This window comes from Styela clava, chromosome 5 (assembly GCF_964204865.1).
Source record: "Styela clava chromosome 5, kaStyClav1.hap1.2, whole genome shotgun sequence".
NCBI lineage: Eukaryota > Metazoa > Chordata > Ascidiacea > Stolidobranchia > Styelidae > Styela > Styela clava.
In genome coordinates this window covers 13,878,621-13,904,607 of record NC_135254.1, presented here as the reverse complement: position 1 = coordinate 13,904,607, position 25,987 = coordinate 13,878,621, and the positions used below count along the sequence as shown (strand labels likewise).

Here is a 25,987-nt window from a genome sequence, read left to right as displayed (position 1 = left end):
CTCACTATTAGAAATAGAATTACTGGTTATCTCACAGGGAGGAAGACTCATTATATTTGTCTTATATTCAACCAGGAAGTGCACTTCTTTTTGTTTTGAGAAAACCGCGTAATTTGTGAGTGAGCGATTTAATAATGAAATTATAATCTTACGAAAAGAAAATCATAAACGTTTGATGAATGAACTCTTTACAGTTAAATCATTTCAAAATAGTGCTCGGAAAATAAATAAATCCGTTTTTTGTTTTGTTTATAAAATCGTGAAAATATTATAAAAACACAAAAGATTCTCAGAGATGTTACGAGAATGATGTCGGTAAAGCCTAGCAACAAAGAAAAATTAATTTGAAATAGCATTCAGTGGAATCACAGTTTTAAATACAAGTGCCGTATCAAAACGACAAGTGGGATTATCAATTTTTATTTATTTAATGATTAAAACATTCTCTGTTACATTGTTATCTCAAATCAAAAGTTATAAAATATATTAATAATTGACAATAACAGAAAGATATAAAAATCTGAATTTTCTTGTGAACAAAGATGCAATCCCATCTTAAAATGGAAAAAATATATCAATATTTGAGGAACGGATGATGGAAAACTTAATCATAATCACTTTGGACCTCATCAGAAATTTTTTTGTACAGAATTTATTATTATTTAATTGGCAATGTTAAATATATATATCAAACTAATAGATTCTTTGTGAAGATAGATTCAAGAACTGCGAGAAGCTGTGAAAACGTAATGTAAAAATTTCTGTTCACCATACAGGCTTTTGGAAGACAGCCAATCTGCAAATAATAAATACCACAACTTGTCGTAACAATGGGTTCTTGCAGAATGTCTTCACGTGGGACAATAATGAAGGACACTATATATATTTACTTCTGAAATCTTGTAGCAGTTACTATACATAATAAAGATACTACCCTAATTACAAGTTCTTGTTACTTTGTTTTAAGATTGAGTAACCTTCTAGCGTTACAGTTTCGAATGTAAGCCTCCACAGCGGCCCAATCAACTTGAATTTCATAAATCTCACTGCTTTGAACTTGAAATTAATCGTTTTGCATGAGATATGAAAAAGTATATTAAAATTTGATTTTACTGAAAGGGCGAATTGCATTTCTCATAACAAGTTCAAATAAAAATATTCTTTTCTAAGCAATGTTCTGTGTACCTTGCGAATGATGACTGTCATACAATATTCCCCATTTTAATGGTCATTTATGCGAATAATGAAAAAAAAAAATAAAAAATATAAAAATGAAATAAAAACATTTTTTCTTCAATCACGATGTTTTTATTGAAATACTGTGCATCTTCTGGCTTTTACGTTTCAAACAATACAATTCTATTAACCTCAGAATAAATTCAGAAATAATGCGCGGTATAATAACAGCATATTCGGCCTGGTTTGACAATAAACTAATGTGAAGTACCTTTCTGAGAGTCTTCATCTTCACGTTTCAAATAAACAACTGATTACCTTGTGAAACAAGTGCTTTTAGTTGTACTTTTTTTGTCTTTCATAATACAGCATGGTTGTTGGTAGTCAAAACCGATAAGAACGAATACAGTTTGGCGAGTTACTTTTTGTCATAACATCCACCTCGATATCGCTTTGACTCGATCGTAACAAAGAAAATCTTTTCCATGTTTTGTTCTTAGTGACCTGGGAAGAGGTTGATTGATTGAACTTTAATTGGTCGGTAATGTTAAACTCGTGTGAGCTACTTTGTGTAAAAATAGATCAAAATGACATCAGATATGTGAGACCGATATAAATATCTAAAAATCTGAAATAAATCAAATCAAATACAGAACGAAAAAAATAATGAATGTACTCCCCCCTCCCCATAAAAAAAATAAATAAAATAAATAAATAAATACAAAAAGAGTCAAAACTCTGCAATAACTCCGGAAGAATTATTTGAATACATACATGTCCAGAAACTGGAATATCATGTTTAATTTAACGAATTTAATGAAACAACAATAAAATTTGACGTGCTGCACAAAATTGTTAAATAGTGATAAGGATACGTGATTACATATTCACTTGAAACCTGGTCGACTTCTCCACCCAGTACGTTTTGGACACACCAATCTTATATGCAACTTGTGGTCCCTGCCATCTAGTGGCGACAAATTCAAACTGTATTCGCACTAATAACTTCTTTCCTAAACACAGTGCCAACTAACGTATAAACGTACCGAACAAAAGTATCTGGTTATTCTACAGCAAAAATATTCTGTTTACTTTACTCGAAAACCAAATAGAAGATAAATGTGTAAACGGATTAAAAATATTTCCAAATGGGATTAAAATATGATTTAATTGGTGTGAAGTGTACACACCTGAATTCTCATCGATTTTGTTTGAATTAGCTTGCATTATACAAATGCTATTTGACGCATCACATTTAGAAATAAATTAACTTTCAAATTATTATTGATTGAATGTAAATTTGTCTAAAATTCGAATTGTTTATTTGTTTCCTTCTTGATCTTATTTCGGGTTTGGATAACACTAAAGGTTTGCCAACGTACAATCAGTCAGTTAATTACTTTTGTCTAAGCCAGATCAATAGTAAAATAAATCACTGAAATATATAAAACATCAAACTTGATAATACCTATTACTGAAATTTGTCAACGTATGTAACTTGTAATTTAACTTTTGAATGAGTTAGAATTTTGGAATAACCTATCCGAGATCTCCAGCCTGCGACTTTGAACAATCAAACTGAAAATATTCTCGCAATCATACATTTTAAATATATCGGTCAATTACCCAAGTACGTTTACTTGGTAAATTTATGTATATGTAAGTGATTAATTCAAATAGTATAGTCTTACAAAGACTATATTTGGATGAATAGGCTGAGCCCAAATTTTCGATTTTTGCTGAACAAATACATTAGTTGTTTGAACTTGAGCAATCTTGCCGCCATAGCCCGTAGTCACTGTCTCGTCAAATGGTCGGAAACAATAATTGCCGCATTGATCGCTCAACTTTAGAAGATAGCGGAAGTTTAGAACAAGAGAAGTCTGGAAACGGAAGATAGTGAAACAAAAGAATATGCGGAAACTAAAAAGACGATCGAATTTCAAGAAGATCGGAGCGGAGGCTTCATGGAAGTAGATTGATGGATTCGTGTTGTCGATAAAAAAAAAGGTTTGACCTAAATTTTAGGACAGCTGATTACAGTCTTATTCCCCCTGGGCACCGACCGACTGATCAAAAAGTGAAATAGAAACTGTTTGCGGCGACTATCCACATTTATCCTGTGTTGGTGCCTTTGCGTTTTATGTATCCATGGTCGCAAATTTCAAACGCTACATTGTTTGTGTGATTGTGCATTATTCATAAATCACTCGAACATGATCCACATCGCATATTATGTGGTATTTCTCAACTTCAGATATTCAAATGCATATCTATCTGATAATCAACTCTGTCCCGGAGTGTTGGCCGGACGAAAGAACGCGTTTCTCTACATGAATAAGCTGTCTTATCGGGTTTGTCATGTCATGATAAATATGACATCCTGTTGTACTCCACAAAGTCATCCATCTGCTATAACTTTGTACTTGAGTTTGTGATGATGCATTATGGTTTATTCATTCTTTATCAAGAATACCAAGTTCGGTTAAACAGTGTTGCCCTTCGTTTCCATGTAGTCAATCGTGGGCCTAAAACACTCATTCAAAAACAAAACATTTTATTCTACATAGTATGATTTCAATTTTCAAGTTTCTATGGTAAACTATAGTGGTTCCATCTTTACATAAAGATAAGTTGTTTTGACGTTATCAAGTAATTTTATATAGAAATGCCATTTGGGATGCAACGTAGCGAATAAACTGAAAATTACTATATATGACTATTTAATACTATAAGCATAAGGACTGTTTTCTTTAAGATGAAAACGACGAAATTATGCATATGAATTTATATTTTTGACAGTGTGTAAGATTTGGTATTATATTCATTACAGGGTGTTACAGTCCATTGAACAAATAATCAATAAACTCGTCTGAAACAAAGTAGAAAATAAATACTAAACAGATTAGCAGCGGGTTCAAATAGGATTAAAAAGAATTTAAATAGGTGTGAAGAACGCAAGTCAAAATTCTCACCGATTTTATTTCAATTAACATACATATTAGTTCACCTATGCAAATACATAATATAAAAACATGATGATAAACAGCGATTAAAATTTAATCAGTCTTCAAAATTCTATTTGAGAATATGATTATTTCCACTACCTTTTTTTTCTGCTTGTTTTGTAATGGAGTTTTCACGAAACCTTTGCAATAATTGTTCATTTGCGTAGTTTGTGTTGTATAGGTCGATTTTTTAGTGTGGAGTATCGTATTAAGATCAGCTAGGTTACTGCAAAACAGCATCTTCATCATTAGCCTTCTTCTCCTTGCGTTAAATTCGAAAATATCTTACATTTTCCAATCAATGTTTTTCTGAAATTTATATGGAAGTACTTGTGTACTTTATATGGAAGTACTACCCCGTGGAAGCACTTTTAATTTCAATATTGTTGTATAGCTGGAGTGAATTTTGAACAACAAATTTTGCAAGCGTCAAATTTTGATGTCATAATATGACTTTTTCTCCATGATGCAAATATTTTCCAAATTATGTGATGTAAACTATGAATTCTGGTTCTAAATTGATCACAAATTATTTAGATATGTTCCAGCAAATCAACGTCTATGACAGGGTTAAACTTTTAAAAAAGATTAGGACTCCAGAATATATCGTATATTTTTTTTTGCCATTCACATTGTAATACGCAGGCACTTTGTCGAATTTTAAAATCATTTCCGCTTTGTTTTGTTAGTCTGAATAACTCCTTTTAAATTCAGAGATAAACATAATTGCCGTTTCCCATATGAACGTCTTCTAGTCATGCGAGATACATCGAGAACAATAGGAACTAGAACGAACAAAGGATGCATCAGCCGTCGGGACGGACGCGACGGGATTTTCATAATAACCGCTCTTGCATAAAGAAAATATAACTTTGTTTTATTTGTTTTGGGATTCAGATGCGCAATGTGGATGTCCGACGAATGTAGTTCCAATTATGTCTCTTACCATATTATAATACGATTTTAATTTTAAAGTTTTGGAAAGCTTTTATAAAGAAAAGTACAACATGTGTCTCGCATTTCAGTGTTGTTCAGAAGTTTAAGCCGATGAGACTGGATGTGTAATGATATATTTTTCTTTCTATTTCAAATAAAAACCTTAATGAAAGATGCTTTTTGTAAAACCGAACGATGTTCCTGTTTTTAGTATTATTTATAAACAATATGAGTAAAGTTATAAACAAATTATACGACTTCAGCAGACGAGGAATACGAAGACAAATTCAATTACATGAGAGAACTACGGTTGATGACCCACAGACTCCGTCTATAAATTCAGTAATAGACAACTCCCTACCCGTCGAAGTTGATTCTGAGTTCCATTGTTTTGCGTCGCGGGAGAGAAACGACAGTGACGCAGGCGACGCAATGACGTCGCTCTCGTTGCAGTATTTAAACATACGGGATTCCGACAGCGCATCAATTCAGAGAAATTCAATCTTCGGTGACGTAGGGCCGTTAAGAACAACTATGGAAGTTGAAAATCAATCAGAAAACGAATCGTTAGCTTGGTGTAGATTATTGTACAACAGAAGTTATTCGTCGTCAACCAATACTTCGTCTTCGCCCGGATCATACGTAACAAGGAAATCGACAAGGATCAGTAAGCGACTAGCAAGAAAGAGCATCGCATCAAAAAGGCTTCAAAGGTAACATTTTACGATTTTTGAAGATTTCTTATAAATATATTCGAAAGTAAATCTAAATTATTTAGTAAAAGAGTAAAATTACCAATATTTACATATAAATAAATGTATATAATGTTCTAATTCTCTAGATTGAAAATTGAAGACGATGACGTTTTTTCGGATTCCCCTTCAAGTACAGAAAACCACATTTACACGTCAATCCACCCTTCGCCCCCGAGTCGAGTTACGCAGCAAATCGATTCCGGGCATTGCTCAAACAGTCCGACTGACAGCTGTCACTCTGAAGGAACTTTTTCAAAGCGAGGTAAGAGAGGTCACCTGTCTTTTTTATATTTTCATTGTCAGTGTTACCCAAGCACAGCTTGGCTGTGGATAACCAGCGTATAGTTATTATTACTTATAAATGGCCGGGCTTGATAGTCCATCAGTTTTTATTTTCACTAATGTTTCAACTGAGTCTTTCCGATCCTCTCTCAAATGACATCTTAATGGATCGTTTATCCAAACCACTCATTAGGGAACCGTTTGATGAGATATTATTTAATAAAAAGTAATATGATTACGAAATTCTGTGTTGCGGTCATCGTAAATTATTGCAATTAAAATATTATATTAATTATTCCTGGAAAGTGAGTTCGACAGGCTAACGAAAAATCTAGTTGTTGAAAAGCAAGACTGTATGTATGACGCACTGTGGTGGATAGGAAAGAACCTGATTCATGTTTCAAACAACGTGAATAGTTAGTATGTTTTCATTTGATTGAACAATGCCGTCAAATCGGTTATAGTTTTCTTCGAAACAAATCGCTTTACTACACGGTACTAATATGATGCTTGATAGATTGATATTTTGCGTATAAATGGTTGCCACATTTCGACTTGAATATGTATAAACTAGAAACTGTTTACGTGACACATCACATAAAGTCATTATTCTGCGAAGGCGACGATTAACAAAGTCGTTCTGTGATTGTTCATGACGACCTTATTAAGATATCCGCATGTAAACACTGATTTTATTCAAATAAATAAAAAGTGGACGATTAGCAACGCGAATTAATGGAGATTAATATGCATCCCTGTAGAGAATAGACCTGGTTACCTAATCCCATTCTGGAAAAGTTATTGTTATAGTTAGGATTTAAGGATTCATGGTTAATTTAACATATTGTGCAATGTTGCTTCCTGCCTAATGACATAGTTTAAATACTTTATCACAGTTAGAGGTGAAAACTTAGTTATTCACGACAGTTTAATTAGCCCCGTAAACCCAATCCACTATCGTTAATAATGCGTAATCAAAATTTTTAGATGGAAAAATCTGTAGTTATGAACAAATATTTAGAACTTTGAGGTTGGCAATAAACATTTCGTTGTATTAATAACATTTTAGGCGTACCAGTGTCTTGCACAAGTTATACTGTCTCAGAGCTGAACCGACATTGTCGTAATAAGCCGGGGGAATATTCTACCATGTTATCTCAGTTTGGGTAAAAATTACATCGGGTTTCGGCTATGAGTGCAGAGTTCAGTTTCATGAGTTCAGGAAAGATTTGAAATAATGTTTAGGGGCAGGAAATACTAAAGTAGCCGTAAAGCCTATGGTTATGGCTGAGTTGAATTTGCTTCGAGCCTGTTCGTGAGACTATCTCGAAAATCCATAAAGTAAACAATTGTTATCATCGTCGTCAGCTACTTTAATAGCGTCCTCGAGTACTTTCCGTTTTAAACGTCGCCGAGAAGTACAACCCTTTACTTGTTCGTTTTAGAGTGACATAGGTCGTCAGGCCAACTCAAGATCATACATAAAACTTGTGTCTGAGCCGCATCCCTTGCTTAGGCACATGTGTTTCAGTAATACACTTTAGCTTCAGTAAGAGCCTACTCCATAAGTAACTTCAAATGAGTCGTTTCAACAATGTTGTTATTATTTGAGGCAACTGTTGTTGGGTAGAGTTCGTTGTAACAGAGTAACATAAGTTTAAAATTTTACCTTAACTTAGTATTTGAAACTTTTATAAAAAATTGTCTCCTAATAAGTCTCTATTTTCATGTACAATAAACGCCACACGAGGAAAGTTGACAAAAAATGTAATTGTTCTCTTTGTTTGTATCAGAAAGTGGTTATCTTTGTAGTTATATATATGATTATGTATACATAATATGTAATGCAATTATAATAACTAATGTAACAAGGCCTCGAACGTTATGATGCTAGGTAAGAATATGAAAATAACATATTTTGTATCCAGGTTAAAATTTTGTTTAATTAAAGATATTTATGTACAGATATTTCATTGTCGTTTCCTGATATATTACTCTAGTAATAATGCGATAAACATTTTGACTGTTACTTCTGTAAACTGTTACATACTGAGACTACAAAACATCTCATGAAAATTAGAAGAAAAAATGCGCTAGGCTAGAAAACTGGCTAGCGTTTGAGTTTAGCGGTGTTCCGAACAAAGTGGTAATTTGCTCACGCATCTATAGATACATGCATAAGGAATTAACAAAATGTAACTTTTCTATGAACGGCTGGTTCGTGTGGCAAGTTTTCTAATTCAGCGTAATTAGCTTTAATTAGTGGCAATTGTTATCAAACAAACGACTTACACGAAATACGTCTGTTTTCCGTGGCCCGTCGAATAGGACTGCATTATAATAGCAGGTGTTTCAGACTTGTCTGAGCCCCGGAACCGTACTTTTTGAAGAAAAAAAATATGTCCGTATAAATACCTCGTTCGCATTGTGCAAACATTTAATTTGCAATTTCATAACAATGATCGATATTCATGTAGATGTTTGTAATGTGCATTTAGGTCAACTCAAACTTGTGATATGTGGAAGCGAGCGCCGTCTTACGGTTACAGTTTTGGAATTGAAAGGATTGGAGCCGATATCCAACAGACAAGGAAGATCGGTTTATATAAGGGTGAGTGTAAATTCATCAGCATAACTTTTGATAATTTTAAGTATTCCAAATCTGAAATTTTCATTGTCCCGAATTTCTTATTCATTGTTCTTACAGCTTTCTCTGTCTCCTGATGCATACGAAAATGAGAGATACAAAACTACCGTAAACAAGATCACTGGACATACTGTAAATTTCCATGAGACTTTTACTTTGTAAGTATATTTGTGATAGCCGAGCTTCTTTTAAATATCGAGATTTGATAAATATGAAGAAAATAATTATTCAATGTGTTTGCTCAGACGACAAGTCTATCTATGTAAACAGAATTTTGGTTTCGTGGGTCGCGCTCTCTGCGTTTTTGTGGTATTATGTCTCTGACTAACCTATACTGTGTCAATATGCTACGCACTAAAAACAGTCCAAGAATATGAATATTTGTATCAACTAATATTAGGATCAAGATATTTTATGTTACTGTGTATTTGGGAAGATCCCAACTCAAAATTTGCAACAAAAGTTGAATAATTTGACCTGAAACTGATTTCTCAATTTCTTTTTATAGTCAACTACCAAATGAAACCACAAGTAGGCGACTACTGATTTCAGCATGGCAACGATTCGAACACAGAGAGAACTCCGAATTCATTGGTTGTATGAGTTTCAGCGTCAGAAAGTTGAAATTTCAGCAGAAGGTAATGGTCCTTTTATTCACGTTTTATTCAAGTACGTTCACTCTATCTTCATTCAGTCTGTCAGTCATTTCTGAATAAGTCGACAATTGTAATTGAAGATGACAAATTGATTTTTGAAATGTGAAAAGTCAAGAAATATTTATTTTTCTATTGTCAGAGAAAATGACACTATGATATTCTTTTATTATAACATATTAAAGTAATGAATGTATTGCCAGTATACTCACAATAACATTTTGTTTTGTTAATCATATAAAGTTGTAATCTTTTCCTATCCCAGGTTATACATGGATGGTATCAATTACTGGGTGAAATTCTAGGTAGAAGAAAACATTTGGCAGCAAGGACGATGCCAGAAAATAGTATGTAACATATCTCTTTTTCGAGGCTTGAAAATTTGATTTACAGCTTGTTGTTTAATGCTCATTCTTATAAATTTAGTTTTTTAATTTCACAATTTAATTTTTAGATACAAATCAAGGTATCCAGAAAGCTCACAAAAGAGATTTAAAACACAGACATGGCGTCAATATGACAAGAAGCAAATCAACTCTCTGTTCAAAACTGCGGCCTCTGGCAGAACATCAGCTCAATGCGAGAGCGAATGACAACGCTATTGATGCTTATTACAAGGTACGAATGTCATCATAATATCTATAAAACAGGCATTTTCAAAGTAATGTCTAATGACCGATACATACTTTTGGGGTAGTTTTTGTGGTCCAGCATGGACGAAAGCATAATGATCGTTAGATAACAAATTTATAGTAATTAATATCATTTAAATATAATTTGCAATAATGGATTGAATAATTAGCCTAATTACGACGCTAGTTCACGAGGTAATCTTTTATTTCGTCAGAATCTTTTCAATTTTGATGGTTCACCTAAAGAAACAAAAAGACCGCTCAGGAGAGTGACAGGTATGTGACGTACTTGATAAATTAATACTTCAAATTCAAACAGGTTTTCATAGTGACGTCAAAAATCTATTTGTCAAATTTCTAGGCCAAGAAAACGAAAACGTGAGGAGCCAACAACGAGACGTAAAAGTTGTACGTCGCAAGAAAGAGATTCGTACAAGAAACAGTCCAGCTTTACGTAGATATCTTTCAGAAACTGGGAGAAACGAGAGAAACAGGAAGAGGGAAAATTCTATCGTCCCCGTTTCTCGCCCATCACACCAGAGCCGGACACCCAAACGAGGAGGCGCTAGAGACCTGTCAAATTCACCAAATTTTGTAATGGGTCCCGCTTTTGTCAGATCTCACCGTACAAAATCAGCGAGAATAATTTCTAAACGCCAATCAGAACTGAAACTCAAACCTAGAGGCCAACAAGCAGAAAGTAACAACAGCACCTTTCGAATTCTATACTCCGATGAACTCGAATGCCAATCTTCGTCCAGCAATTTTCGTCCAATATCAATTTCCAGTCAAGATGACGTCAGCGGTACGTCAACACAGGGTGAGCGAGTTTATTGTTTTTGGATAATAAACCATAATGCCCGTGTATATCTACTAACATTTGATTACAAACCATATATTACAAATATTGTAGGGGAATATTTAAATTTCAAGACTCGATTTGACCCGCGAAGGCTCGAATGCAAAAACGAACTCGATTCGCAGCAGTTTGGTAACAAAAATAAAATAGACCAGAAAAATACTTGGATTGCGTTCCTATATTGAGTTTATCGTACACGTTCCCTTTTGGGAATATGTGAAATGTCCCCCGTATTTCCCCCGCTAGCCAATAACGATTCAAAACATATTTGTAAATCCTAACAATTTTGAAAATGTATGGGTGCAGTATGTACGCATTTCACGTTTCGAATTCGTATTTGAATACGCGCCAGTTCGACTTTAGGTCGATCTATTTTTAGACAAGCCCGGATCCCGTAATACATCATAGCTAACACGAATTGTGATATATCAGACCAGCCTATCATTCGTTTGATTTTTCTATTGATTAATTAGATATCTCTTATTGATCCCGGGCTTATTCTGTGAAAAAATACAGCGCGCATTTATAGTAAATTAACCGAAAAACGGCCGCCGGCATTTCAATCGGAAATTAGTTTAATTAGCATTTCTCGAGTGTTCAAAATCAAAGCGCTTATATTTTTACACGAAAGAAAGCTCGACTGTCGGACGCATGTACGAAACATAGTTTCCAGCAAGCATTAGTTTTTAGGAAACGAAATAATATAAGTGTAGTTTTTAATCAGATTATCAAAAATAGTGAAAAACATCTTTTTAGTTTTGTTCAATATGGAATTGTATTTAGAAAAAAAGTGAACCGGTAGTATCGGAAAAGTTACTCATTTCGCAATGATTGCATGTTTCTGATTTTGGGTATCAGATATTGTACCGTATTGTGGTATTACTGTATCAATACTGTGATTTGCCCAAAAGTGATTGCAATTTATGGATTAGCGACAGATAAACTTTTAAACAGGAAATCTTAAGAATAACAATTACGTATACAATTTCGCAATGTTAATTACATACTGCTAGTACTTAAGATAGGTGATGCCAGTGTAAATATATATAGTGAGCTATTACACAGATGAGCTCTTGATAGTTAGGTCCAGAAAAAAAACTACTTCAGATTTGAGCTTTCTGTTGGGAGATAATCAGTAGGAATTCTCTTGTGAGGTAAACGAATGCTGAATTGTTTATATAGCAATAAACTTCACCATATAATTAGTTTATAGAGTGTTTCACGCCCACGCTCCGACAAAGGCTTTAGACAAGAAACACAAATATAGCACCGTATGCTTTTTTCTTTACTACCAATATTTTAATCAGGGGGGTAACCACATCAGACAACTCTCTCCAATTTACGCTTAATATAGTTCTGTTTGGCAAAATATGATATACCATAATGGGTTATTTCCGCGTTTAATTATTAATATCGTTGCGTTGCGTTCTGGTAATTTTCCCTTATTATATAAGCGGCTTAGCGGTGTTTGCTGTTGCGATAAAATACGATAAATTATTTGCTGGGCTCCCTGGTGTAATCTAAAATTAGTCTTTTTATAACAATAATATTTGGATATGGGTTTCTCCTAAGGCTAAATAACGACATAGGACTCAATTTATGCACGAGGCTTCCATAAAACGACCGCTAGGAACATTGTAAAGGTAGAGTCGACTATGTTTGGTAGTAAAGTAATTTCCTGAACGGAAAATTGTGTAAACCATATAGTTGACGGTGTCGTGTCTTGATGACGCACAAAATATAGCGAATGGCTTCGTATTGTTTTAGTTGCGATGAAGGCTTCGTGAAGTGATTGAATTGACATACGTTGGCTATTTTTATCGAAAAGGCAACTCATTCATTGTATAGAACTAAAAGAGGAAGGTCGAGGGTACATTTGCAACATTCAAGACGATTCAAGGTACTGCAATGACCCAATTGCATGCGATTGTATTGACTTATCACTGGATTGTTGAGTAAGGATTGTGGCAAACGCTATTCAATTGTAGTATCGGTTCAGATTCAGACCAATAGATTGAGTCGGGGTATTGTTCGGAGCAATGCTGTTGAATGTATTTTTAAATATCTAACCAAAAAAGTCTTCACCAGAAAAAATTAGGATAGTATTAAACAGCATGTTGCATGCTTTAATTTCACGTTTAAGAAATCGATTATGCTAAATATTTCGAAGAAAGGTTGATTACAGGGCTATTATGAAATGTCGATTCATGTATAGTTTATTGAAATAAGAACCAGTTAAAGACATCCCAAATGGCATACCGTGATTTGCATGGTTTTAGATATATACACATTAGTTGCAAAGGTGGAAAAAAAGGAATTTAATATGTTATACCTCTAAACTGAAGAACTAATATGATAGAATGAACTGGGTTTAGAGATATCTAGATGACATTTTCAATATATTGTAAAGCATAACGGATTCACGATTAATTTTGTGTCAACCCGATTGAAGATGTTTTTACGTTTCTGTCTTGGTTTTGGTGAATAATAGGCGGAAATGAACATAATGCCTATTAATTGTTCGATTGGGAATATTCAATTGTGATGTTTCGCTCTATTGACGCATATACACTCATATGCAATTTTGACGCCAGCTTTTCATCTTTGCTGGCAGTAGTATGCACAATCTCTAATAATTATTTTCAATTTCACAGATTTAAAAACGTTGAAAACTGTTACCCAACTTGAACCTGTAAATTGCAAAACAGAAAAAATTATTGGTAATGTTTCTGAATATCTGAGCATTCCAAGAAAAAAAGATTCGAGTCAAAGCGATAATATGCCTGCAATTCAGTCGGACATGATGTATGTTGATCCCGCTACTTTGGAATTTGATTCTGCAATGTTGGAACATGGACTCACCTTGTCTAGAACGGGAAGAGTTCGAGCAAAAAAGCAACATCTAAGAATGGCGGCTTATTTGGAGTCACAAAAGGCAGCAAACACTACAGATGGTACGTTATATTTTTTGAATGAGAATTTTCCATTTTTGGTAAATTGAAAAAAAGTTTCAAATATTGGGATTTGTTTTATTACTAGTGTATTTTCGATGACAGAAAGTTATGCAAATAAATCTCCAGTCGATATAATCATTTTATCAATTAGCAACTAACATCATAATGTCCATGAAATTTGGTTTCAATTTAAATGATGTCCGGCTATATTTTCAAGCCTATATTGATCGGACAGACGTAGACTAGTACGCGTCATTAACCAAAACAATTATTGCGGGGAATTAATGAATTACTTACATGAAGATATACGTTAAATCATAAAGGGTATCAAAATATTACTTATACATATTTGGTCTCGCGTTGAAGGTAAATGGTAGTTAATAGACGCGTCATCGACACACAATAAAAAAATTTCAGAGGTTAGATCGGGTTTTATGAGCGTTAAGTATGGCGTCATCCTATTTCCGTAGTTACGTGGAACCGAATTCTCATAATAAGGTATGTGAGATTAATTTCCCCTCTGGAATCGGCCATGGTTATAAAACATAACAATATATGGAAGTTTTGAGTCAATCAACGACCACTACTTATATTTACTGAATCATGAAGCATTCTTGCGTTACGTCACATTCCAAATACTGCTTGTTTTAGTTATTATAACAATTAACAATTTAATATATAATTGCCACTTTGAATTGAACATCAATAAGTCTGGAATGAAAATTTTTAATTGATAAGATACGTGTGCGAAAATGGAACACGCATTCTATTCCAAAAAACTGCCCATTACTAACGACGCACTTTCTAAAACTTATATTCACGCGCGATTTGTCTTTTGATCGGGGTATTTATCTGCCTCACTCGATAATTTTCATTGTTTACATTCATTTGTATTCGTTTATACATCAAAATAACATTTACTGTAACACCGCAATGCAAATATAACTAGGTGGAATAAAAAAAATAATATTAGCGCCTTGATCTTGCTATATTTAAATATTGAACCGATTCAATTGCCAATACTAGTACTTGCAGCAAGGGAAAGTGGCTGGTCTTTTTTAGCTTAACCCGGAAGGAAGCCAAAAAACGTTGCGCAAATAGAACAGTATCTCTCATTATTACCATATAGATTTCTAGCTGAAAACTCAATTTATTTGTTTTATTGATTTTTTGAAGACGAAAGAGAAGATCTCAACCTATCAAACACTGACTTGGAAACTGAAAACAACAATAATATCGAAACGCGCAGGTGGAAGAGAATATCTACCAAGGTCGACGAGGACCGAGGTTACTATAGTGAACCCGAATTTGACGAAGACGAAGTTGTTGAATTATTTAAAGTTCAGAAAAATTCGAACGAGATGGCTCCCGTTTTCTCACCTCCTCCGACTATACTTCATTCCACACACACCATGCTGGAAAAGTGTGATCATCTTGATAACTTGGATACACTCAAAACCCAAGTTGAACTTTTAACATTGAACGATGTGTCACGTGCACCCCATGGTGACGACACAATGCCCAAAAAACGAAGACGACCATCGTTCCTGATCGCTCTTCTACAACCATTCAGAGGAAATGCAGAGGTATGTATAATACACAATATTTTTGGCAGATTGTTCTAAAATTAAAACTAAATATAGTAAAAACGGATTGTATACTATTCCTTTCAATGAAATATTTTGGTAAGTGAAAAGCGATAAATGTAATTGTGACCGTCCGATTTCATTGTTTCATTGGATTTGAAATGTCTTTATCATTCTGATTATCATTTTATGTTTACAGAAGTCATTCATGGATGCAACCTTTTCAAACAAGATTAAATCAACCTCATTTGACGACGTCGCCGCTGATCTTATTCCTCTATTGGAGAAATCGTCTCCCTGTTGCCAGAAAATTCCTTTCATTACTCCTCAAGATACCGCAAATTTCTTTTCAAAATCTCAACCAATATTTGGCTCATCCCAAAGTTTGTGTTCGGAACGAAGTTATCGCATTCGACGGGAAAAATCAGCAATGGAACGTTTCCGCAAAATGAGAAAGAATAAGTTTTTCAAAACGAAAATTTCATCGTCTAGTGATGAAGATAGTAAAAACTTAATAACTGAAATCGCAATTGAAATAGAATCTCCAAGAAAACATCGTTCAAATTCGGCGAATGAAGAATCAACTCGTATGCATATGGAGGCCGCAAATGTCTCACCTACTTCAATGACATTGAATCGACTACCGAGATCGAGAAAGTTGGGAGACGAAGCCGGAAGTTATGTTCATATCACGAGAAGAAATATGGAATGTAAATCAGCTGATATTTATTCACTGAGAGATAATTCATCGAAAAACTATACCAATGACGATTCAGAAGAAGTCAATAGGAAAAGTAATGCATTGTGAGTATTTATAACTTGCTATCTTTTATGGAATTGTATCTTTTCATGCCATTATATTGCAATTCAAAGACCAAATATCTTTTCCGATTTACATAAATTGGGAACTTGACTGCTGTTTCGGTACCTTTGTTTTTCTATTCAATTGAACATGAATCTATTTATATGTATAGTACATATAATATGGGTGTTTATAAAGAAACATTTATTATACAGGGGAACTCTTATGACTTGGTTCCAGAGGAAGTCACCAGAAAGCAGAGACTCTTCCCCGTTTGGACACAGGAGTGCCAGCATTTCTGGAAGACCTTCGTCAACGTTGTCGCGAAGATCGAGATCTTTCTCACGGAATGACACGTAAGTTATAGCTCATTGAAGATTTTTATCAATCCAATAACCTATTGATGTATTTATGTCAAATTAAGCGTTGTGACTGTAATTGTATTGAAATGTTTTTATAGGTTTGGGTTAGTTTTGGTTACAATTATTTTTAAACTTTATTTTTTTATTTAGATTATCAGTCAATAGAGAAAAGAGAGCTGATTCAGATGAAACTGGTGATGTTGTACTGAGAAGAAATTCTTTTACAAGTGGAAGAAGATCAATGTCAAAAAGATCATTTCGCCAATCTAAACGATCGATGTAAGCATTTACTTTGTTAACTTCTATGAACAAAAAAAATAATCTTACATACATTCATTTCACTAAAACAGCAAGTTGCTGTTTTAGTGAGATAAATCGACACGTAAAGCTAATTTTCAGCAACAGATCAATTAAAAATGTTACTAATAAGCGAAGGAAATTTGCCAATGTTCATGCTTCATTTATATACATATTCCCTTTTTTAAATTGAAATTATAAATTCCTTTCCAGAATGGACGAAAATGCGAAACCCGCTGATATGACCTTAGAAGAAATGATGAAAAATAAAGGTATGTATGATTTGAAATTTTTATACACTTCATAATAATAATTTTCGATTTGAATGTATTTGGCTTATTTCTAAAAACATCATTTAACTCAACATATATCACAAGTGGATATTGATTTTCAAGTGTTCACTACAAAGGGTGGAGTATACAACCAGCAGTAAGCCGCATTGTAACAACCAACAAGACAATTCACAAACAAATTCTAATTTTAAAAGTATTAAAATATTTATATTCACTTTTCAGTTGCAATGCAGGCTTTTCGTGACTACCTAAAATCAGAATACAGTGAGGAGAATTTAGATTTCTGGCTAGATTGTGAAGCATACAAAACAATGAAGTCATCAAAGCAAATGAAAATGGCGTTTAAAATTTTTTCCCAATATCTCGCCAGATCTGCTCCAAGAGAGGTATGATGAATTATTTTTTTAATACGGGAACACTTCCCGAATCACTGATTATCACTTAAGAGTTTGTAAAAAAAAGATTGGAATATGGTATATTGGAATTGAATGCATAATTTCCCTTTATGGTATATATATAATTTCGAATAGTACAAGTCATTATGCGTAAGTGGTATTCAAATACATCAGTGTATTTATAGTTTATATCAGCCGTCGATGAAACAAATTACTTATGAATTAAATTTTCTAATTTGACGTTTAAAAATGTTATTTGGCGACTGGTATTGGTTTTAATTCAAAATCGATTCTTTTGCCTGCATTATAATTACATTCTAATATATATATATATATATATATATATAATCTGCACAAATTTATGCTTTTTGATATAAATTTTAATTATCCTAACAAAATTCCCTTTATATTCAGATCAACATTGATTTTGAAACTCGGGCTAGAACAGAGGAAAGGCTGAAAAATCCGGATAAAGAAACGTTCGTTGAACCACAAAACTGTATTTACAGCTTAATGAAATGCGATTCATTCCGTAGATTTCTCGCTTCGGAAAAATTTTCAAAGCTACAGCCCCTTATTTCGAGCGACAAAAACGTCTTTGAAAATCGTATGAATACGCTAAAAATCGGTTTTATGAATGGATCAAAAAAGAAGAAACCGTCACGTTAAATGACGCTTTCCACTAAATACCATGACAGAGACATGGTCAAGAACATTGCTGAGAAAGTATGTTGCCGGAAGTAACTGCAAGACAAAGCAGTAAAGGCTGCTACACATGTATTTGTGTAAGAGTCAGTGAGGTATGATCAAAACTGTCAGCAAAACTATTTTAAATATGCTTGCCAAACTGCTTTTGAATGACTACCGGGCAGGAATCTGAAGTAGCAATTTTGCAAAATTGCATCTTTTGTTAAATGCAATTTTCGCAACCTCATCGAATTGTATAGGCCAAGGTGTTTTGCCAAATCTGGCCACTTCTGACATTTTTATTTATATATTTTTCTTGCATAGCTGTCCACTGTGTTTTATTATTATTTTTGTCTCCAAACAGTCATGCTAAACAATTCAGGATGGGATCAAAATCTCATTTGTGTGTAAAAGGAAGACGCATTACTCAGTCGTGCGTGGAATTGAAATTTATGTGAAATTTCACCAATTTAGGAAGATAATATTGTACCATACTCGATTCATTCGAATTTGAATTCCTGCAATTTTTCAAAAATGCAAAATTGCTGCATAAAATCAAAACTCAAATATTTCGCACGGTTGCGTGTTTTAAAACTTTTCGTCCGTCGACATGAAAATCGAAACCGCACATTTATAAAAGTGACTAAAAATTATTTATCGCAAGCAAAAAATTCCGTGCTCAATTTACATTGTTTTTACAACTCGTAGAGCGGCAAATTGTTTTCGGAAATCATCAAAATTGATCGATTACTGTTCAATTCATATGTTATATTATATTGACCAGTTCAAATTTTTTTAAAAATAATTATTATTTGAAATCAAGCATGAAAATCCTTGCTAGAATTGTTTCTTATTCACCTCACATATGGTCATTCGTGCTTTTGTCCAACATTGCGTTTATATGTTATCAATATTTCCATTTGCATTACTCGAAACTCATTTATCGCATCGGGAGGTCTGTGTGAAATTATTTGTTATATGACCCATGATCGATGACGTAACAATACCATCATGACGTTTTACCAGCGACTGATATTTTTGACGATTTAACACATATCACTGCCGATTATCATCGCAACTTTTTTGCTTTATTTTTGTTTATTATATTATTTACTTTGTATTTTCTCCATTTTCAGATATTTTATTTAAATTTCGTTCCAAAAACTTATTTATATAAATAAAACAACCCTTACATTGTTCGTTTTGTGATAAATTGAACTACATTCGCAGACTAGCAGCATAATCTCAGCGTCCTCTTCGTAAGCGTAGTCTAATACTGATTTCACTGATTGTTCAAAGTTATGAAAGATTATATACTGTGAGAGAATGGCACTAATAGAGGATTGTAAATTAGCCTTTATTTCATGAAGAAATTCCATTTCAAGTTACTTTGTGGTACAGATAGCAGACCGGTCACACAACTCCAAAGGATGAACACACCAATAACTCCCATCGCTTCGACTTAAATTTACTCTCTATGAAATGCCGGTAGCTTTGTTGTAAAGAGGGGCATTGTAATCAACTCTAAAAAAAACGCCACCAAAAGAAATTATTGTATTTGGAATCGTTTTAAATACGTAAATCCGAACCGCCATTGAGTGCCAGTAGTTTTTCTATATTGAGGTAATCCATTTCCAAGCATATACGAGATTGTGAGGCTATAGTACAGAGGTGGCCAACCTGCATTCGACTGCGATCGACTAAAATCTCCAAAATCGCTCGCGATCAACTGATCGGTAAATAAGGTCATAAACAAAAATGAATGAGTACTGCATTGGCTGCATATACATATATAACTGCACACGCGCCTACAAAAAATCCCACCGCTGCCAATAAGCTCGACTCTGTGGGCGTATTTTTAATTAAAACGCCAAAAAATTTGCATTTTTTATGTTCCATCTAATTAGTTAACTTGATTAAGCAATTGTACCCGGGGTAACTTTTCATCACTTTTAAAATTCATTCGAATCTTGACTCGTATACTGTACTGAATGTGTATATCGTATTTTGCGCATGTACAGTACTATATTTGTCCAGTTTTATATACACAGCAGGCTCTGCATGAAATTGCTTTAAAGCAATTTTTAGCGTATGTTATTGAATTCACTCAACATCAGACGTGATCGACTACTCGAGACATGGCGATTGACTGGTCGATCGCGATCGATGTGTTGGCCACCCCTGCAATAATAAATTATGAACAAAGAGAAATGCTTCTGGCATCATTTAAAATAGGTTTAGACCGCGGTGTGCCTAGAAATACGGTTTTTTCCACGTAATGCCGGTAACGGTCGCAGCAGGACTATCTCAAGTGGAAATGAATGAATTATATTTGTTTCTATAATATCAATTCACATGAATATGGACTACGAGAACATCCTACAACAAATTTCGTTTCGCAAAACGTTTCATTATTCAAATACAATTGTCTTATACTGTTAATCTATGATAATCCTGCTCTGAATTTAGGTACCACCACATTTTCAGTCACCGAATTCGAAAAGCTCTACATTTATGTGAAAGAGGTTAATCCATGAATAACGCTGCATTCTAATTAAAAAACATCATAAATCCGGAAATCTGAATATATATTTTAAATCAAAATAATGTGAAATCAATATCTTTAATTTTCACAAACTCTGGCAACAGTTTATTGAATTCGTCCGGGGATTTCCTGCGACCAATGTAACTGCAAGCGGTAGGCATATGCAAAGATTGATTCAATTATATCATTCAATAAATATCCCGCCTATTCGTCACAGTCGCGACAGTAATCAAGGGGCAAACTTTCTGCCTATAGAAAACACAAATTATATATAACTTGGAAGTAACAGAAAGTTATCAGTGTTTTAAATAAAACTCATATTCTAGTCACAAATTTATTTGCCATTCTTACTCTTCCGAGAAAGAATATTACACAACAATAATCCAGGACTCCGCTTTAGTTTGTTGAGAGTTCATACATAGGCGAGCAAGACTTTCTAAGAGAAAATTATGTGATAAAAATTTGCAAGGGTGTTCGCAACAAGTAAATTTTGGTGACCAAAACTTTTCTTGGGTTTTTTATAATGTATATTGAAAAGGGACATTGTAAACATGAATGTTTGAAAATTCCAATACCAACCGACCTTGTGAATAGGTTTCGTTCATCATATGCGATGAGCCTGCAAATGTGTCATTTCTAGAGCCGATTTTTTGACTCGTTTCGTGGCGTTGTATCAATGCATCGAGGCACTAAAACAATTTCAAATAGGATATGCCTATTACCTGTTTAAATTTGAATGGCATTCGTTACCACCATCGATGATTTAGTAAAATTTGAGAACTTATACTGGCTTGTATTCCTAGAGTTATTCATATATCGTGTAGAATACCCTATCATGTGAAAAATTGTAAAATTAATATATCCTGAGTTGCTGTGAACTTGATAAAATTAGAAGGTCGAAACTAGAAAATCACCAACTATGTTTCGCAGAAAGTTCTGAATCAGCTGTTCGACACGAAAATTGCAATCCAGACGTAAACGTCTGAGTCAGTTTCTGTATCCTATAATAATTAATTGCTGTATGCTGGAAATAATTGTTTGTCTGCGAGGAAAACCTCTACAAACAAAAAAAATTGGGTATTCAAATGATATTTTCATGTATAATTCAATTTTTTTTAAAAAATACTGATATCGTAGATTCGACCCTTTCTGTATGAGAGGTAAGGCTATGTAATTGTATGTATGTTTATTTTCCTCAATAAATATCAAATCACACAATAAATTGAGAGATTAGAGATAAAACGACTGTAAAAAACATGTAGAATTTCTGCGTCAATGTGACTTTTCATTGAAAATCACGATTTTCGATCCCACTGAGAAGTGGCAATGGTTCATGTTTTGTTATTATGCAAATATTGAGAAAGGAATTGTTTATAAATGTTAATATTGTTTAATTAGTCTGTCGCGGCATATTTTATCAGATATTTGTTTAATACTGCCTTTCAAAAATTTACCACTTATTATTGTCTTAAGTGAAATCTGGCAACTTGTACATAGGCTAATGGTCCCTACAAATTGTTTGGGAATCCGATCGAGCCAAGTTTTTTGACAAAGTAGATTAGACCTGCAGCATTTTATCTCTTTAAATAATTATGTAACAATCATATATTATACACATGTGAAAAACCGCAATACTGCAACGGAAAACATTCTGAAATTTTGGCTCGCACTTTGGTGAATTTCATGTCGGTATTTCGTGGAAAAACATTCTTTTGATTGATTTGAATATATATGTATGAAAACGGAAACGTGGCATGATTACGATGTCTGTCACTAATAACCGAGAGCTATTTTTTAAAGATCGGATGATGTTATGTTTACCGCTGATCGGCTGGCACAAAAACATTTTCATCATGTATTTGATGCTCCATGTCACTCCCTCGAACACACGCTCAAAGGTATATTGACTGCCAGTATATTTTTTATTGAGTGTCCTCTAAAAATTTTACTTCGAAGAAGATTCCTGGCCTGGGCATAAGTAGCCCGTTCAAAAATATGAAACTGTCATAGTTAGAAAATAGTCACTCTATGTGAGCTAGCGAATTGATCTAACCAACTATATCATATAATTGCGTTATATTTATTTGACTTAAGCTATTTGTCAGCAAAATCCCTAATCTGACATACCTGAGATATAGGTAGCCTATATGTCGGACGCAAGGATTTTAGTCTTCAAAATATGTATGTGCAAACTAAACTTTAGGGCATGTGAAAGAGACCAAGGCAGCAGCAAAGGCAAATAAAAAAAAACGACGCAAAGAGGTGACTGGAAGCATCTAGCGCTCATCAACAGCAGAAACCTAAAAGGACACACACATAAATAATTCTTGCGCCAGTTTAATTGCATTTCATTATTATTATTTGGGATGTTAGTACACTTTATCGGATATGCCAATTTATAAAATGGCCTTACATTTGGCAACTTCAATTGAAGAGTTCTTTCCATTCCGTCGTACAAGAGATCACTTTGCCATTTATATTGATCTAAAATGCTCTAGATTTGGGAAACTATAAATAAATAATATATAAAGCAAAATATTATCATCAATTTGATTTGTTTCATATTCTATTTCTATGAGCGATTTTATTTACGTTGCACTCGTATGTAGTCTTCCACAAACGTAGAAACCTAGTTCTAAGTCTGCGTGCTCAATACCCTCTCGCAACTGCAACGCCGACATTTTTAGCTGGGGCATTTATTGTTAGTCACTTTTTGTTGCTTTCTAATATATTTGACGACCTATTTTTGACTCGACGGCATTACTGAAATATAAGGTTAAATTCAATACATAAATATAAATAATATATAGTCCATTATAGCATCATGGTTGTAAGCAACATAGCTGCAACAATTTAGATGAAATTTAACATTAAAAAGATTATATGACGTTTCGTTGAATTTCAAAGTCAACTAATGTGGCACATGTCAACAATTCAAAATAGCAAAACATATATATATCGTTACGCGGCAGTACGAGACGCATGCGTTTTGTGAATGGACTGTGTGACTGATGAACTGCACTAAGTTTTAACGTTCTACTATTAATCATATTTAATGATGTCATTTGTCAAAAAAAAAACGTTTCGTCTGGACATGTTGTCATGGCCAGTTTCATTGCTGTTGGATCGCGCATATTACGTAGAATAATTATTTTTGCGTGTTAACTTGTATTGAGCGAAACAAAATTGCCAAATTAGGTTCTTTATCGAGTTTAAACTTCTATAGGATTCAGAATTTCTGCTTAAATATAAAAGACAGCATGTCGGTTAAAATAGAGATAAATAAGGTTGCCGTTGGCGAATAATAATTATCCATGATAAAACTTATTTACAACATTCAGTTGCTACATGACGTTGCATTTGACTATTTAATTAATTTATAATTTATTGCCTGTCTGGTACGATTATTGTTTCAGAGTTTCAAAAAAATTATTGCTTAATACAACAGACATTAAAATAATATTGCCAGCAAATAGAAGCAGACAGTTACAAGATACCACATATTATTGCACAGCGGCGTGACCAGGTATTTTTGAACAGGGGGTCCGTCGCGGACTAACTTATTAACCAGCCTCAAATGCAAAGTAAAGTGTTTAACGTATATGCGGCCTAAAACTTGCCTTGTTCCCTACACATACGTGTATTTTGTTTATATTTCATATCAGCAGATTGCACGAAGTATTCGCACAACATTCCGGTACCGAAACAATACTATGTTTAAAAACACAATTTAGATATACAATTATTAGGTTACGTCAGAAAAAACGTGTTTAGTTTCAAAATATATCAATCGAAATGCAATTCGAAACAACTAGGTCAATGTCAATTTTCTATAAATAATGATCCCAATAATAACTATAATTATCGTCTGTTTTGCTTTCGACGTTTTGCGGAACAATTAGAATAACGATCAGTACTACGTGTCACGTAGTGTATATTATCTAGTTAGGGGTTAGGCAGGGTTGTATGATCTCAATCGACATTTGAAAGAATTCCTCTGTGGGCGGATTACACTTGAATATGAGTTGAATATACTCGATTTTCATAAATACAAGAATTCAGTGATGCATTCACCAAATGTTGTTCTGGCATGGATGAATCGTGGAAACTGAAACGCCATAACTCGAGTTCAGATTCCTCCTAATTAAGAATTAGAACATGTGATGTGAATGAAAGTATTGCTTATTCTCGGTTATATTCAACAAGACAATATTGAAATTTTAATATATCAGAAGAATCCAAACAACTAAAATGTGACTTCAAGAGATTACCCAATTATAGCATCCGAAACAAGACGTTTATTGCTTCGTTAACACTTTTAATATGAACGCTATACGGGCGTTTCTATATATGGCGAACTATTCATATATGTATATAGAAATAGAAATAAACGTAATTATTACTGTGTCAACTGACAATGACATGGTTTATGAATAACAACTGGACATGTCATGAGTTGAATTGAAACAATGCATATTTTTCTATATACGGTTGAAGTGGAATGGACTGTTTACCTTTTCGAATATTAAATTGGTTATACTCATTTTTATGTTACTTGAATAAAAGATTAGTCTGAAGTACTCTGTTTTGGCTGTTTGAACAAAATGCTAGAGACGTATATTTAATTATTAAAGCTATAAGGTCAATAGATTTTAATTAATAGCCGATCATCGATTTGGGGCATCCAATTTTTCATCTGCAACATAATATATTCGGCTACACTCATAATTCGACCAGAACTTACTTTATACCAGGAAATGCACCGAAACATGCAAATTGCATCCGAAAGTACAGAATAGATATTACCTAATATTACGCTGCAGGGAATTATTAGAAACGTTGTAAAGACGGTCGAAAGAGAATCGCTGCTGCCGCGACGCCTAACGCACACAATCTGGCGCTGTGATATGCAATTCATTTTACTGACTATGCAAATCCATCCAACGACAGTTTGTTTTGAATAGGTCAAACATAACAAAGAATTGCAATTTAGCATCGACGCGAATTGTTTACATAAAGTATGGAAATTGCTTGAGCATTATTTCTCTAAATAACCATACGGCTTCAGAGCCGAGGGACTATGGTTTAATACTGCTTTCTGATTATTCGGGTATCAAC

At 33.7% G+C, this 25,987-nt stretch overlaps 1 protein-coding gene across 2 annotated transcripts; it reads left to right on the top strand.

Moving 5' to 3' along the window:
* Positions 1 to 5,333: 5,333 nt before the first annotated feature.
* Positions 5,334 to 19,521, top strand: LOC120344125 (uncharacterized). Of its 2 annotated transcripts, XM_078112846.1 has the most exons (17): positions 5,334 to 5,833; positions 5,962 to 6,137; positions 8,656 to 8,768; positions 8,865 to 8,962; positions 9,313 to 9,442; positions 9,723 to 9,804; positions 9,912 to 10,075; positions 10,305 to 10,365; positions 10,451 to 10,909; positions 13,603 to 13,902; positions 15,079 to 15,488; positions 15,688 to 16,292; positions 16,506 to 16,646; positions 16,803 to 16,931; positions 17,163 to 17,221; positions 17,465 to 17,628; positions 18,052 to 19,521. In XM_078112846.1, exons 1-17 carry the CDS (start codon positions 5,349 to 5,351, stop codon positions 18,304 to 18,306), a joined length of 3,831 nt encoding a protein of 1,276 aa, XP_077968972.1. In that variant the 5' UTR covers positions 5,334 to 5,348; the 3' UTR covers positions 18,307 to 19,521. The 2 variants fall into 2 exon arrangements, with proteins under 2 accessions (XP_077968972.1, XP_039269144.2); XM_039413210.2 differs by lacking the exons at positions 5,334 to 5,833; positions 5,962 to 6,137 and adding an exon at positions 7,934 to 8,051.
* The last annotated feature ends 6,466 nt before the right edge of the window (positions 19,522 to 25,987 follow it).